The sequence below is a fragment of the Artemia sp. Qi Xiang Cuo genome, chromosome 20, assembly GCF_049724085.1.
Source record: "Artemia sp. Qi Xiang Cuo chromosome 20, ASM4972408v1, whole genome shotgun sequence".
Lineage (NCBI taxonomy): Eukaryota > Metazoa > Arthropoda > Branchiopoda > Anostraca > Artemiidae > Artemia > Artemia sp. Qi Xiang Cuo.
In genome coordinates, this window is record NC_142813.1 from 23,856,915 (window position 1) to 23,874,073 (window position 17,159).

Consider the following 17,159-nt stretch of genomic DNA (forward strand, 5'->3'; position numbering starts at 1 on the left):
TTTAGTTTTTCAACTTTTTTTACAACATCAAGTGGAGAAATATGTGGGAGTGAAAAGGGATCAGGAATATCTGGAAATCCGTAAGATAGTGGTGGGAGACTCTGGACAATAGAAGCCAGAAACTTATTGAGGTCATTAGCTGTGGTCTTTGGAGGTTCATTTATATTAAAATTTAGTTGTTCTTGACTCTTGCCGGTAAGTTTTTTAATTTCAGAGTACCAGTTCTTTGGTTTATTATGGTGCAAGTATTTAATTTTTTTTTTTTAGTAGGCTCGGGCAGCTTTTCTAATTTGACTTTTTAATTCCTTTCTTAACTTATTTGCTTCAGCTAAATTATCCCTGTTAAATAAGATTATTTTCGTGTGGATTAGCATTTTTATGTGATTATTTATGTAAGGTTTATCACTGGACCATTTTCTGATTTTTTTTTCTGGGAAGCATAAGGAGTAGGAATCAATTAGTTTTTTGTGAAAAATCCAAATTTTATCATCAAGGTTATTAGAATTATAAATATCTGACCAACTTTCACTGGTAAGCCATGATCCAAAAGAGAAAAGGCCTGTGTAACTGAGGGGACGCCAAACCCCAATGGAGGTAGTTAAGGAATTTTTAATGATTGAAGAGGGAGAAAAAAGAAGACCATAGTATTGCCTCCTAATGGTGACAGTGCTTGTGGGGAGTTGTAATACTTACTCATGTTTGAACAAATAACATCCAGAGAGGTGTTACCTTTTGTTGTAGATATTTTAACCAGTTTTTTAATATTAAAAGTGGTACAGATAGAGTCTATTCTCAGGTCATTTGCATCGCCAAGTAAGCAAATACCAGTGTTCGGTTACTTTGATAACACAAAGTCAGCACTACTTGATTAATCCCTTGTCATACCTCATTTAGTAAATAAATCCTCAATTTGGCTTGTCCTTGATACTACAGATTAATATAGAATTGAGAAGATACAAAGGAGAGTGAATGTAACGGTTCATTGCCTTTGTAACCTTTCATGTTACCAGATATCAAGGCTTCAAATCTTTTCCCTTCATTAGTGTGGTTGGTATACTGATATTATTAACATGTATCAAATTACCAAGTGCATTGGTGATGTTGAAATTCGTTGTCTAATTTTGGCCATGATCTCGTTTCTAGTTGACGTTATCACTGAATTTATTAAAATCAAAAAGGAAAATTGGCCGACACTAATTTTTTCTAGGGTAGTTTTTTTTAAACGGATTAGTCTACCTACGAGGCAGCAGCTGCTGCAGTTGAATATGCTCATCTTCAAATATTAAAGTGCACCTTTGTTTATAAACCATTTTACTCCAATCATTACTGTTTCAGCCTCATCTGGTAGTATCCTAATATACCATCATGGTTTTCAATCATCCTATATTTCTAATTTTTCCTTTGTTTGTTCCATTACTGATTTTTTATTCTGTATTTTTGTATTGAGGTATAGAGATATATTTGATATTTCGATATATTTACTATTAGTGATATGCTATTTCCAATTTGTTTTGTCTAGGCGTATGTGCAGTTTTAATGTAAGACGACACTTTTGCTGGATTCAGTGTAGGATAGTTGTGATTCAGCTTTGTCCATAAACTGAATTATATTTTTGAAACTTGCTTTTTCTAAATTCAATTTTTTAGATTGACAATATTCTTTATTTTGAAAATACTCGAGAAATGTAAGAAAATTGTATTTATAAGCAAGTTTAAATTGTTCTTTTAGAAAAAGTCGAAGAAATATCGTAATTCTGATGTCAATAAATGGATAGATCTAAAACCACTAAATTCAATAATGTAAGTATATTTTCAATTTACTGTAGGCCTGTCACAAAACTGTATGTTCCATAGGGAACTTAAATCATGCAGCAAGCACTGTGTTTAATGACAAAGAACTTTGTCATTGAACTCGCTGAAAATAATCTAGTGGATATTCCGGAAGTTCATTATTTTGTGAATGACCCAAAAAGTAAAATGTAATAAAATGTAAAAAAAAAAGAAGTAATTATTGTGTATAAAAATGCTAGTTTCAATTATATTATTTTTGTAATTCTACTGATGACGGTCGCTGTGTATGTGATCGAGATATCTGGACTTTTGTATCTGTTTTTTTTTCACTGTCTAAATAAATGGATTTATCCCCATTTGAAAATTTATTTGTTGGTCCATGAACGGAAGTTTGATCGAAGAAAAGAATACCTAATTTAAGGTGTTACATCGAAAATACCAGGCTTTTTAGTATGTTCTACACCTTTGGTTGTATTTTCTATTTAGGACATAAAGGGGTTTTCTCTAAAGTTACACTTTTCAATTATATGCATCTGTTTTTTTTTTGTTTTTTTTTTCTAACTAGCTGCTTTTGTCATAATTATATGAATCCCTTTTACCTATCAAAAAAGGAATTGTTGCTAAAAGTTGTCTTTATTTTTTCATTAATTTGTTCTTTCTTGCTTTCAGAAGTTTAAATGACGTTCGAAGTCCTGCCAAACTTAAAGAAAACGTCAAACCCAAAAGAAGGATCTATATGGAAGTTAATATTGAAGTGGAAAGGTAAACTTTAAAAACATTGTGAAAAAAATCCATATGATATATCTATTCCGACAAACTTCATTTCCAAAGTGTGACTTGTTGAAAAAATCCCTTGTTCCAATAATGAAACAGTATAGTCAAGGGAAAGGGCTGAGATGTATTTTAAGGATGTATCTTTATCCTCTATAGAAGTAGTGGGTAAAGGTAACGCTAGGGGTGTATCGATATCCACCACATGTTACTGTTACGACTGGAGGGTTGGGCGTAGCAGGTCTCTTTCTCTTTAAGAGAATTTGTGTCCATTGGAATTTTTTACCGTTTACATACTCTTAATCATACTGATTCTTTTTGACGCTGTCCGTTGCTTTCGTTTGAGAAAAGGTTATTTTTTTATAATCCTGTAACGAGTCAGCATTTGTGCTCTCTTTTCTCCTCTCCGTTTTTCTTGAAACATTTTTAATTCTTAGTGCTACTTTTTTGAAACAATAATTTTTGTGGGAATCCTCTCAATTATCTCGTAAGTTTGGCAGACATATGACAAAATTAATGTTTTAGGCCTTGCGGTGAAATGAATAAAGTTCAAAGATAAAATCCAGCTTCAATTTAATTTATCTTAATCATAAACGCTAAATGAAGCATAAAATGTAATTTGAAAATTAATATCTTCAAGTGTAGCACAGTTGTTCATTTTGCTAACACCACAGTGGTTGAACGGTGTCTGCTGGGATTTTTTTTTTACGATGTCCCACATTCTGTGAGACATCGAGCTACCGTAGGACCTTGCGCCGTTAATCTTGACGAAAAAAGAATAACTAGCTATATAATAACAAATCTGTATATATACAAAATCTAATGTATGTGTGTCTGTCTGTTTGCCCTCTGTGCATTCATCCGATCGGCAAGAACCTTAATGAGGCTGTTGATTACACTCTTGCGAAGCTATTAGGTACATAAAATATTTCCTCTCCTCACTCCCCTCCTCATGCCACTCTTAAATCTTTTCGCGCATACTGAAATTAGAGATCCCTCAGCACAAATAACTGAGAGTTCTTTTTGGTCAAATTATTCACATTTTCTTTATATTCAATTCCTGGATTGAAGAAGGATTTTTGTATCTGTTTTTTCCACTGTCTAAATAAATGGATTTATCCCCATTTGAAAATTTATTTGTTGGTCATAGAATGGCAGTTTGATCTAAGAAAAGAATACCTAATTTCAGGTTCTTTTTGACGCTGTCCGTTACTTTCGTTTGAGAAAATGTTATTTTTTTATAGTCCTGTAACAAGTCAGCATTTGTGCTCTCTTTTCTCCTCTCCGTTTTTCTTAAAACATTTTCAATTCTTAACGCTACTTTTTTGAAACAATATTTTTTTTAGGAATCCTCTCAATTATTTCCTAAGTTTGGCAGACCTATGACAAAATTAATGTTTTAGGCCTTGCGGTGAGATTAATAAAGTTCGAAGACAAAATCTAGCCGAATTTAGTTTATCTTAATCATAGACGCTAAATGAAGCATAGAATGTAATTTGAAATTTGATATCTTCAAGTGTAGCACAGTTGTTGGTTTTGCTAACACCATAGTAGTTGAACGGTGTCTGCTGAGATTTTTTTTGCGATGTCCCGCATTTAGCGGGACATCGAGCCACCATAGGACCTTGCGCCGTGAATTTTGCCGAAAAAGAACAACTACCTATATAACAACGAATCTGTATATATACAAAATAGAATGTATGTGTGTCTGTCTGTTTGCCCTCTATGCATTACTACACTGTTCATCCGAGCGGCAAGAAACTTTAAGAGGCTGTTGAGTACCCTCTTGCGAAGCTATTGGGTATATTCTATAAAATCTTTTCTTCCCTCACTCCCCCCCCCCCCCCCCATTTCCCTCTTAAATCTTCGTGCATACTGAAATTAGAGTTCCGATCCCTCAGCACAAATAATTGAGAGTTCTTTTTGGTCAAATTATTCACATTTTCTATATATTCAATTCGGTGGTTACTTAATTATGAATTCTGTCATCCAACACGCTTTCGGAATTATAAAATTTCTTTTACAGTAATCTCTCTGAATTTGATATTCAACATTAATTTTCAAATTTAAAAATACTATACTTTATTTCACATTTGGGGAAAACTTTCCGTGGAGATGGGGATGAAGGGGGGGGAGGGAGAATTGTCCATATTAAAATCAGTTTGACTTGTATATCTTTTTCTGGCTTTTTGCATATGTAATAATCAAAATAAATTTATTAAGTACTTCACATTATTTATTTATTTATTGAAAACCCATCTACAAAAACTTGAAAAGGACTCAGGGTTGGCTCGAAGCACTCAGGCCAGGGGGGGGGGGGTTGAGAACCTTCATTTAAAAAACTTTTAGATCATATTCTACAACTCGTAATTACCTACGAATTTCAAAGACAATATTGTTTTATCATTTATACTTATCTACGGGAACAATGAAGGACAAAAACGGAACATTACATGCGCAAATACACAACTAAGAAAAGCTTAAATCTGGATTCGCCTCTTCTTCAAAATAGACCGCCGCTGAACAATCTTGTGTAAGTCTACACCATCGGTGAGGTCTTTCTCACTCGCCAAAAACATGAGGGAATCCAGCCGAGAATCAAGCATGGCAGTTCTCAGCCATCATATTTTACGACTCGTCATTACCTACAAATTTCATAGACAATAGTGTTTTATCATTTATACTTATCTACGGGAACAAAGAAGGACAAAAACTGAACACTACACGCACAAATACACAGATAACAAAATTTTGAATCTGGATTCGACTCTTCTTAAAAATGGACCAAGGTTGAATAATCTTGTTTAAGTCTACACCATCGGTGAGGTCTTTCTCACTCGCCAACAACAGGAGGGAATCCAGCCGAGAATCAAGCATGGTAGTTCTCAGCCAATTCTTCACAAACTTGAGTTTGCTGAATGTTCTTTCGGCAGCTGCAACTGCAACAGGTGCAGTCGCTGCCACGACGACTGGCTTGCTTAAGCTGACGGTTCCGGCGATGTCCTTCACAAAGGACTTCTCTGAAGCAAGCAGCGTCTTGGCAAAACTGGAACAAAACTTCAAGCTCTACTTGAAGAGCAGTAGCGTCTGGAGCTCTTTCCTGGTTTGGGAAAAACTTTGTTGCTTGCTCAATATCTGCAACTGAGATACTTTAGTTCAAAGGAGGCTGGAGTAAGGTACAAAATGGCAGAAAATTGGCAAGGCAAGCTCTGAGATGATCTCCCATCATTGTAGTCAACTTGTCAAGCAAGATTCTGAAATATTGTCTATAGAACTGATGCATTGAGATATCGGCTTGACTTTGAGCTCGGCTGTCATAACGAGATGGTCCAAGTCTCCGACGATGGTGTCTGATAAAATGAGCCTCTGGGTTCACTTCAATCCCTTTGGCAAACTGTGCTGCACTGTCAATTAAACTGTTCATTTCCTCACAAGATATTCTTTCAAAAAGTTTCTTCGTAGCGTCTAGCATCTCAATTGCGTCGATTATGTTCATTTCCTCTTCTTCAAGCTTCTTTTTTGTAATCCGGGCATTGTACATGATATGTTTCATGAGCATGAAGCAGGCGATACAATTAAAGTTGAGAATCCTTTTTAGGGGGCCGCAGGCTTGTGCTTTCGTCTTTATATCGGTGATCTTCGTCTGTTTTATTTCGGCAAAGGCTGACACTATTGATTTAAACGAAGTTATCACTGCGTGTACGGTATCAGTCCTCGCGCTCCGCCGAGTTTGTGATAAGTTTTAGAGATTAAGGTTGTTTTTAATCGAAGAGAGTTTTTCTTTAAGGGCGGCAAAACGCTTTGTAGATGGAAGAGAAGAACACATACATTTCTTCGAGGATATTGAAAAGCTCGGTTATCAAGAGAGATGAATTGCAACTATGCTCCATCTCGGTGTTTAGTCTGTGGGCCTGGTAGGGTATATAAGTCACACGGCGACTGAGAAGTTCCGATACTTTCTGCTGGGCTTCATTAAACTGACCAGACATTGCACATGCATAGTCATACGACTGAAAAGCTAGTTTATCCAGCGGAATTCCTCTCCTTGTCAGTGTTCCTATTATAGATTCTACTATACCCTGACCGGTTTTGTCACTTGCCTCGCTAACATCTAATAGTCTCTCTCTAGGCATCCCTTCCGAGCTGATGGTGCGGATTACGACTGCAAGCTTATCAGAATGTGAAGCATCAGGTGTCGTATCTGCCATCACAGAATAAAATTCCGAATCCAGGGCTTCGTCAAGGATCTTCTCCCTGACTTCTGCTGAAAGCAATTCAATAAACTCGTTCTAGGACATTTTATGTAGATAGGTAACTTTGTATGGTCTATACCGAGAATCATTTAACCAAGCTTCAAGAGCAGGCACATATTTCGCTAGAAGTTGAACAAATTGAACAAAGCTGCCGTCTTGCTCTTCCATTCTTCTAAATGCAATGCCTTGTCTCGCTAGGGTTCTTGCAACGTCCAAAAGAATTGTCACAATTTTTCTGTTTGTCTCTTCATCTTTTTCTTGTTGCCAAAGCTTAGCTCCAGTTCTTTTAATATGTAGGAAATCAACATGACCACTACTGCTGACGAAGTGACAATAATCCGACAAAGCTGCTTTGTGTGACCCGGAAGAGAAGTGACTAGCCAGTTTTCCTTTCTTTGCTTTTCCCTGGCTCTTCATTTTGTGCCATTGCCACACACCGTCTTCCACCCAAGTGTTTTCGGACTGGTCTCGCCCCGGATCACTAGGGAAAAGCGAGCAAACGTGGCAGAAGGCAGCATCTTTCTTGATACTGTACTCTAAGAACTGGTAATCTTCATACCAGCCGGGGTGAAAACGACACTGTTTCTTTTTTTATATTGACGGATCAGCTGGGAACACACTCAGCTTTGGTTGATTAGGACCACATGAAATCAGGTATTTCCTTTGGTTTTCGCTAGAGATTGGCTTCCTTATTCCAGGATCCTTGTGAACTGCACTTTTGGAGTCGTCACTGTGATTTTCGACAACAACTCCACTAGTTGCCGAAATGTTAAGAAGTTCTTCAGTGCAATCGACTTTTAGTTCCTTGCACAGCTCAAACACAGAAGATGATGTAGATTGTAATTCCACCAAGATATCTCTTGCATTCAACGCAGAATTTTCCCGGACGGTCTTAACTATGTCATTGGAACCAGCAACTACTGATATAATGTACTCCAGCTTGGCGACACATGAAAAGAGTTTCATTTGTGTCCTTGATCGGAGACCTCTTGCCCTATATCTGACTCCTTCTCATCATTTGTGTTGACCGATGGCATGAAGTCTTCTCCGGTTTCGAATTTATCTCTCGTTTCTGTCGCTAGGTGTTCTGTCAAGGTCGGTGTTCTAATGCCAAGTGTTTCCTTGGTAACTGAAACATGCATTTCCTGAAACAAAATTGTCAGTAAACACAATTTCGCCGGAGACCGCCCCAAAACCGGTTTTGGCCGGATTCTGGGTGAACTACTTGTCCGGTAAGAAATGAAGCTGAAAAACGGATTCAGAATGTCTCCTTACTCCTATATCGACCCTCTAATCAGCTTCAGGAACAACTTTTACCTTCTTTCAAACCGGATTCCAGGCGAACTCAATGTTCCAGCGTCAAAATAAATTTCAGGTTTGGATTCAGCATGTCTACTTACCCCTATGTCGACCCTCTAATAAGCTTCAGGAACAACTTTTACCTTCCGCCAAATTACCGGTTTCGGCTTTCCGGTTGAACTGCTTGTCCGGTAAGAAAATGAAGCTGACAAGCGTATTCAGAATGTCTCCTTACCCCTGTGTCAACCCTATAATCAGCTTCAGGAACAACTTTTACCTTCTTACAAACCAGATTCCGGGCGAACTGCTTATCCGGTAAGAAAATGAAGCCAAAAACGGACTCAGAATGTCTCCTTACCCCTATGTCGACCCTCTAATAAGCTTCAGGAATATCCTTCAAATTTCCGGTTTTGGCGGGATTCTGGGCGAACCAATTATCCGGCTTCAAAATAAATTTCAGCATTTTATTCAGCATTTCTACTTACCCCTAAAGTGACTATCTCATTGGCATTTAAAAAATATTTGTTCGTTCCTTAACTTGAAATCCCCTCCCTCACACCCAAATATAGAGCTAGGGACCCCATATACGAGCTCGACCTTTACTTTGACCAAAATGCACCAAGTTTGAACAAATTATCTCAACCCCTTCGAGAGTTATAGTGCTAACAGACAGACAGACGGATAAATTGGTATCCATCACTTACGTTTTGGGATCCCAAAAAAATGTTCACGGCTAAATATAATAATATTCTTTCAAAGTGGATTAATTTAAGACCACGAAATTTTGTAGTGTGTCCTTTCTTCTTTTTGTGCTATATTTTATTGGCTTATTTGTGGGCTATATCAGTTGATCTCTCGTTTGTTTTCATGTTTGTGACATAACTCCTTGATCAGGCTTTTCTGCGATATTTAGTTGATTGATTTTTTAATCTGTCTGATTGGTTTTATCAAAGCATCAGACCCGCCTTATCTTACTTACGTCAGACTCCGAGATCTCGAACTTCTTAGTCCATTCTTATCCACCCTAACGGAACTACACTGATTTTTGCATTCTCCTTGTTTGACTCTTTTCGAGCCAGGTTAGGCTTCCACTTTTTCTGATCCTAAAACGTTAGTGACGGATACCTAGCAAGGGATTGAGTTATTTTGTTCAAAATTGGTGTGAGAATCCTTTGGGTCAAAGTACAGGTCAAGTTCGTTAATGCCAAAACCGGGAATTTGGTAGAATTAAATTTTATTTTTAAAGTTGATTAGAGATTCGATATAGGGATAAGGAGAAATGCTGAATTCATTTTTGATCTGTATTTTTTTGAAGGATAAGCAGTTCACCCGGAATCCGGCCACAACCGGAAATTGGCTATAGGTAGAAGTTTCTTTTAAAGTCGATTAGAGATTCGAGTTCGGAGTAAAAATAAGTACTGAATATGTATTGGCTAAACTTTATTTTCTTCACTGGACAAAGAATTCGTATGGAATCCTGCAATCCGAAAATTAGATAGAAAGCTAGATTTGATTCTGAAATCATATAGAGCTTTGATTTGGATTGCGATGCAGAATTAAATTTTCAGGTGGTTTTTAAGGGTGAATGTTAACCTGTTTTCGGAGCCTGGCAATGATCGGAAATCTACAAGACCCGATTGTCTGGACAAAGAAGTCTAATAAATATTCCACTTTTTGGGATCCCATCGAAACCTTTGGTCTGCTTGACTACGAGGAGATAGTTAGTCAGAAATACCGGGATTTCAAGTTTTCCGCAGTAAATACAGAAAGCACTGCTACTGCTGCAACCTTTGCTTTAAACGACCTAGGATCACTAATGTACGAGGCCATTCCAGGACAAGACTGTATATTTTGAGGGAAACGGTGATTATCCTACGCAACTGGTCCCACATCCGCTTTTTCGTGCCTATAAGACTGTTACTAAATATTCGATGCAAAATCTTAAAATTTTGGGATCTCAAACGTAAGTGACAGGATATCTATGACTTTGTACAATTTGTGCGTCTGTAAGCATGATAACTCTCGAAGGGGTAGGCCTATATGTGTCTTGGTCAAACTTGGTGTGAGGATTCTTTGGGTCAAAGTACAGGTCAGTTTCGTAGATGGGCTATGTAGCTCTATATCTAGGGGTGGGGGTTAGTTAAAGATATTTTAAAAGTAAATAACATAGTCGGTTTAGAGGTGTAAGGAGACGTGCTGGATCCATATCTGAAACTAATTTTCTTGCTGGACAAATAGTTCGCCCGGAATCCAGCCAAAACCGGAAAAATGATTAACAGTAAAAGTTGTATCTGTAGTTGATTAGAGGTTCGATGTAGGGGTAAGGACACATACTGAATTCGTTTTCGACCGTCCTATCCAGGGATGGGACACTTCTCTCTGATGAGGGTTCTTGTCTCGAGCGGTGGAAGGGCCACTTCTGCTCACTCCTGAACAACACTAGCCCGTCTATGCCTCCTACTGATAGTCCCAGCCAACCTGGCAGTCCAAGATACGAAACAGATGCTCCTCCAGACGAGCCTTTCAGCCCATCAGAAATTGGAAATGCAGTAAAAAGGCTCAAGAACAATAACGCTGCCGGTATCTGTGGCCTGAGTGCGGAGCTGCTAATATATGCAGGTCCTGTTATGCTCCTGTTTCTCCACACCTTGTTCTCTACAATCCGGCAAACCGATATAATTCCCGAAGATTGGCGGAAGGGTGTCATTATCCCTTTATGGAGGTGGAAAGGTTCTAGAAGCGACTGCTTGAACTACCGTGGAATAACCCTACTGTCTGTCCCGGGAAAACTTTTCTCAATGGTCCTGCTAGATCGATGTCAAAATATCATTCGTAAAATCCGGCGACCGGAGCAAGCTGGTTTCATGTCTGACCGTTCAACCATCGAGCAGATTTTTACGATCCGACAAATCATAGAAAAAGCCACGGAGTTCCGACAAAAAGCTTTTATTACCTTCGTCAACTTCCGTGCTGCGTTCGACTCAGTGGACCGAGAAGCTCTTTGGCGGATTCTAGAATCGACAGGCCTCCCCGAGAAATACTGCAGACTCTTCAAAGCTCTACACCATGGGACGGAGAGCTGTGTTGAAGTGAACGGCCGCCGCAGCCCGTTCTTCCAAATCACGACAGGAGTGCGCCAAGGATGTGCAGTTGCCCCAGAGCTCTTCAATGTCATCATAGACTACGTTATGACTAGGACTACTTCATGTCTCAGCTTTGGACTCAAGTTTGGAGATCGTGTCATTACAGATGATGATTTTACCGATGACTTAGCCATTCTGGCGGACTCCATGGAGCAGTTGCTGGAAGCGCTTCGAATCCTACGAGAAGAGGCTGCCAAAGTAGGACTGCAGATAAACTGGACTAAAACGAAAATCATGGCCATTGACCCATCCTCTCCTGCTGCCAATCCTTCAGTTAGCCTGGATAGCACCACTAGAATCGAAGTTGTCCAAAGGTTCACCTACCTAGGCTCCATAATTTCTTCAGATGGCTCACTTCTTTCTGAACTACAAGCGAGAATATCCAAAGCGTCTTCTGCCATGGGCAGATTGAACCGTCACCTCTGGCGAAAACCGAACATCAGTCGCACAACGAAGCTGCGGATTTTCAACGCCCTCGTCGGTTCTGTGATGCTCTATGGAGCTGAGACGTGGCAAGCTTCAGCCGCAACCCTCAAGGCAATTGATGTGTTTCAGTCGAAGAGCCTGAGGAGGATCGAAGGTCTACGATGGTTTGACTTCGTCAGCAATGAGAAGCTGCTGCAGCTCACCAAGCAGTCTCGGTTTTCGACCCAAGCAGCCGAGCGAACACTACGATGGTTCGGACACCTACTTCGAATGCCTCTACACATACCTGCGAAAACGGTCCATGACTTCGACCCTGTCAAAGCCGGTTGGAAGCGACCTCGCGGCCAACCGAAGAAACGATGGTCTGACAGCCTGTCCTAGTTCTTGGTGATGACAAGTATCGGGTTGAGCGATGTGCAGACGCTTGCCATGTACCGAAGGGGATGGAGGAGGCAGACGTCACTCTCTACGCCGAGCAGCACCCGGCAGGAGACATAAATTAAGTAAGTCAAGTCGATTACAGATTCGGCACAGGGGTAAGGATGCATGCTAAATCTGTATCTGAAGTTTTTTGGGCCGGACAATTAGTTCGCTCAGAATCCTGCCAAACCCGGAAATTTGGTAAAACGAAAACAAAATCCGAAGTATAAGGGGTAAGGAGACATACTGCATTCGTTTTTAACCGGAAATTTAGTGTACTAGTAATTAAATTTGTTATGAAGTCGATTATAAATTCGAAATAGAGTAAAATTGCATACTGAATCCATACTTGCTCATCCGTCACTTTATATTTTTGCCGGACAATTAGTTTGCCCGGATTCCGGCCAAAATTGGTAAAAATATTTTTCTGATCTTAATTAGAGTTTCGGTATAGGGGTAATGAAACACGCTGAATCTGTTTTTGAGCTTTATTTTCCTGCCGGCAAGTAGTTCGCACGGAATTGCTAAAATTGGGAATTCAGTAAAAGTAAAAGATTTTTCTAAATTCGATTGTCGACTGGAGATGATATTTAGGCGTAAACATAGCTGCTGAATCCATATCTGAACTTGATCTTCTCAGCGGAATAGCCGGTTGGTCGTAATCCGTCGAAAACCCCACTTCGGTATCATTTTTTTTTTACATTTTCAAGTGGTTGATTAGGGATAAATGCTAACATGCTTACGGGTCTGGCGAAGACCGGAAATCTACAAACCCGATTGTCTGGACCAAGAAGTCCAATTAATATTCCATTTTTGGGATCCCATCGAAATCTTTGGTCTTGTTTTTACTTCGACAATACGCCTTTTTTTTTTTTTTTTTCTTTTTTTTAATCCCACCTCCCTCCTTTCAGTGACAACAAATTTACTTTAAGCAACAAATCTAATTCTTAACTTTTATGTGTCACCTACACTTTTTTTAAATATCAATTAGCAGCCGAACTGGACACACAATAAGTCACCATACACTACCTAAAACTGTTTCATTATAAAAAACTTGCCTTAACCGTAGAAAAGGGTGTCGTTCCAACCACAGGAAACTCTTCTTACGGTGGCTGTCTCTTACCAACTCATAAAACTTTTCCAAATAGTGACCCGTAATGTCCCCCCTCCCCCCCCCAAAAAAAAAGGAACTAAAACAAACTATTAAATTTAATAACAATAACAAAACCTAAAAAACGATTTATATCATTATAACTTTCTTTATCACAATAAACCACAATAATACAGCAAAAACAAAAAAAAATCGAAGAAAGTTGTAATTATAACACTTTTTAAGTTTACCTTTTTTCTTTTCAATTTAAAACCAAAGTCGGCTGCTATTTAACGACAATGCACCTTAAGACCAAGGCGAAGTACTAAATTTATGTTTGGGGACGTTTCGCCATGGGGGCGTTTGCCAAGAGGAAATTATGTTGTGGGGACATCTCCACGGAAAGTTTCGCAGACAAGCCGAGTTTGTAATTACGTTTCACTAGAGTCGAAGCCAAAAACTTACCTCCCGACTTGAATGAGCTATTCCAGCGTCTTCAGAACCACCCCTGCCCTGGGAAACAAATTCTGGGTACATGGCCAAATCTTCCTTGTCCTTTTCAAGCGCTGTATCCACCTCAGCATCAAACTCGTTTTGTAATCGAGCTTTTTTCACTGTCCTAGATACACTTGCTTCAAAGGGGTTTCGCGGGGCTCCTGTCATTTGAATTCTGATTGCTTTTCCATTGTGTTTAGAAATTTCATGCCTTCTTTTCCACTCGTAGTCAAAGTTTGACCCACAGTCCTTGCACGTAATCTTGTCTCTCACTTTCGGTTTATTCATGTTATCCAGTCAGACTTCACTTCACTTTAACAACTAGCCTACAATAATGTTGACAGGCTAAATCTGAACGACCTATCTGAGACAGACACAAATTATATACGAGTAAGAACAGGTTTTGAAACAAAGCGAGTTGCTGCCAGTCCAGTCCCTTTGGGACAAAAATTATATGCGAGTAAGAACAGGTTTTGAAACAAAGCGAGTTGCTGCCAGTCCAATCCCTTTGGGAATCATTTCACCAAAGACCTAATAGGGTTATGAAACCTGGTTTAATTTAAACGACTTTGTCTTTGAGTGAAAGTCTTTCAAGGAGGAAGAAAAACGACTCGGAGTGTCACTGACTGAGATGAGTGCCCGGGACCTGGATGAGGCCAAAAAACGACTGATAAAACTTAGCAAGAGGCAGGGGGGGGGGGTGTATCACCCCCCTCACCCCCCCTTCGAGCCACCCCGGGACAAAAATTATATGCGAGTAAGAAGAGGTTTTGAAACAAAGCGAGTTGCTGCCAGTCCAGTCCCTTTGGGAATCATTTCACCAGAGACCTAACGGGGTTATGAAACCTGGTTTAATTTAAACGACCTTGTCTTTGAGTGAAAGTCTTTCCAGGAGGAAGAAAAACGACTCGGACTGTCACTGACTGAGATGAGCGCCCGGGACCTGGACGAGGCCAAAATAAACGACTGATACAACTTAGCAAGAGGCAGGGGGGGGGGGGGTATCATCTCCCCCCTCACCCCCCCCCCTCGAGCCACCCCTGAAAAGACTGGGCAAATATGAAAAAAAAACTAAAGATTAGAAAACAATAGTACCAGAAAAATATCGACAAAACCAATAAAAATCAAATTCGTACAAAATCAAATTCGTACGAGATGGTCTAGGAGAAGGGATCGGGTGCGGCGTAGCGACGAACCAATGTGAAGACCTAGATAAACGAGGTGGTCAATAGCTCTAACAGTGTCACTGCCAAGTGCTATAGAGGACGGTGGCTCACCTTTCCAATTAAAAAGCCCTATTTCTGACTTATCAGCATTGAAATGAAGGTCAAGTTTAAGATTGCAGGCCAAGTTTAAGGAGGGTACGGCTGAGACTTAAAACGTCATCTGCATAACAAACTAGAGACAGACTCAATGAAGATAGTAACAGAGATGTAGGGCACTGGTCTTGGCCATCCAACACACAATTATTGAAAAGATTAGGAGAAGAAACTGCTCCTTGACGTGCACATTTCAAGACAGGAATGAGTTTCGTATGTGGAATAGGGGGCATATTTTATCCGGAAGTAGTTTCAGGCGCATACATAATCGAGAGTACATATCTCGAAGACAGTGAATCACCGAAGAATTTTGTCCACGTTTGGCCGCTTTGAGGAGCATAACCGGGTGGATTAGGGAATCAAAGGCAAGTCTGATATCGTGACTATGGAGAACTAGACATTCTCTTGAGGATTCGGTATCAATTAGTACATTGGCTACAATTGTAAGGGCATCAGCACAGCCTATTCCCCGCTTGAACCTGAACTGGTGAGGTGAAGTATGACATGTCTGTTCAAGGTCAGACTGACAAAGAAGCTCGAATACTTTGCAAAAGGAAGTCGCAATCGTAATAGGTCGAAATGACGAACATTCTGGGTTTGGTTTTCCTTTTTTGGGAATTAGGATAAGATCTCCAATGCAAAAAGAAGAGGGATCAAGTCGCTGTGTAAAAATCATCTGCATTAAAAGTGCCAAGTGTTGGACTAATACCTCTCCCCCAAACTTCAAATGCAAAGCACGGATGTGGTCGATACCCTTGGATGATTTAGGTTTTAAATGCCCAATGACATCTACAACTGATGCTGTCCTGACAATGAACTCTCTCTTGGGACTTGTATCAAGGAAATTATCTAACTCAGTTTCATAAAATAGTTCAAGGTTCTGATCAGGAGCAGCAAATTCGGATTCATAGTAGGCATACCATTCCTCATCAGGAATGCAACAGATGAAAGAGACCTATCTCTGCAAGGGATAATTCTAAAAAGAATATTTCTATCATTTTTAGCGCTTGCCGAATAGTAGCAATCCTTCCAGAGATTGAACCAAAATTTTGCTTCGACGCAAAAAGCCACGAGATCGGGGTTCAAAGACCAACCTGGAATGACACCCTTGCATATTTTCCGAAGTAGGACAGAATGATTTTCGGCAAAACGAATATCATGGCTGATTTTGGCTACATACGTATCCTGGCAAAGTCTCGCATCATATTTTGACAATTTAGTTGACCTTTGCAAAAGGTGGAAAGGAGCCCGAACTTTACTCAGAATAAAACCCGTTCAAGAAGAAAACAAATCAGAATTGATTCCAGCCCAATCACGACGGGTTTTTGGCCTAGGATGAATCACATAATTATTCTCATCTTTGAAACCGCCAAGTAGGACAATGGATGTAATATAGAGATGGTCAGATAGCTGATAGTCCGAAATAAACTTCACCACTTCAGCAGAGAGATTGTGGGATACAGCGACATGATCTAGATTAGAAGTTTGACCAGTTTTGTGTATATATGTAAAATTGCCATCTTTCGCAAGAACGCGAAAATAATCGCCAAACTTACTTGTTATCATTGACGTACAAGCTGATTGATGAATCCCTATTCCTGATAAATTGCAATTAAAATCACCAAGCAAAACTACTCGTTACTTCCATATACCTATACTATAGCTTATAGAAATCTCAGCACTAACAGTAGTTGGCAGCTGACTTGAGTTTTGAAATGAAATTCAAAGTAAAGGGGTCAATATAGGTATAAATTACCTTTGATAATGTCTTTTATCCTTGCAAAAATATCAACACAAGTAAGCTAGGCACAACAATTATTCATCATATAGATGGAACAAACTAGTAGAATGTAAACTTTACTCAGTCTGGGATTCAATTTATTGTGAAAATTATGACGTTTAGAAAAAATCAGTTTCTGAAAAATCAGGGAATTTTAAATATTAAAATGAATTTGATTAGTATACCTTTCCCGGCTCTTCATGTAATCAAAATGGATTAACCCTATCGTGGAAAGATTGACGTTTGAAAAAATCAAGGTTCATGTTTATCGATTCACTGCATTATTGCGTTTATCGATTTATGGACTCGATTCCCCAATGAAGGGGTATTGTAGGTGGGGGGGGGGGGTCGGATCTTTGTAGGATGTGGTTGA

At 39.4% G+C, this 17,159-nt stretch overlaps 1 protein-coding gene across 1 annotated transcript in view; it reads left to right on the plus strand.

The window, feature by feature from the left end:
• The window catches only part of LOC148940026 (uncharacterized), a 47,302-nt gene that overhangs the window by 18,427 nt on the left and 11,716 nt on the right, over positions 1-17,159 (plus strand). Inside the window, exon 3 of the mRNA XM_089105967.1 lies at positions 2,460-2,552. Within this exon, the coding sequence (XP_088962093.1) occupies positions 2,460-2,552 (93 nt within the window). The remainder of the gene's footprint in view (positions 1-2,459; positions 2,553-17,159) is intronic.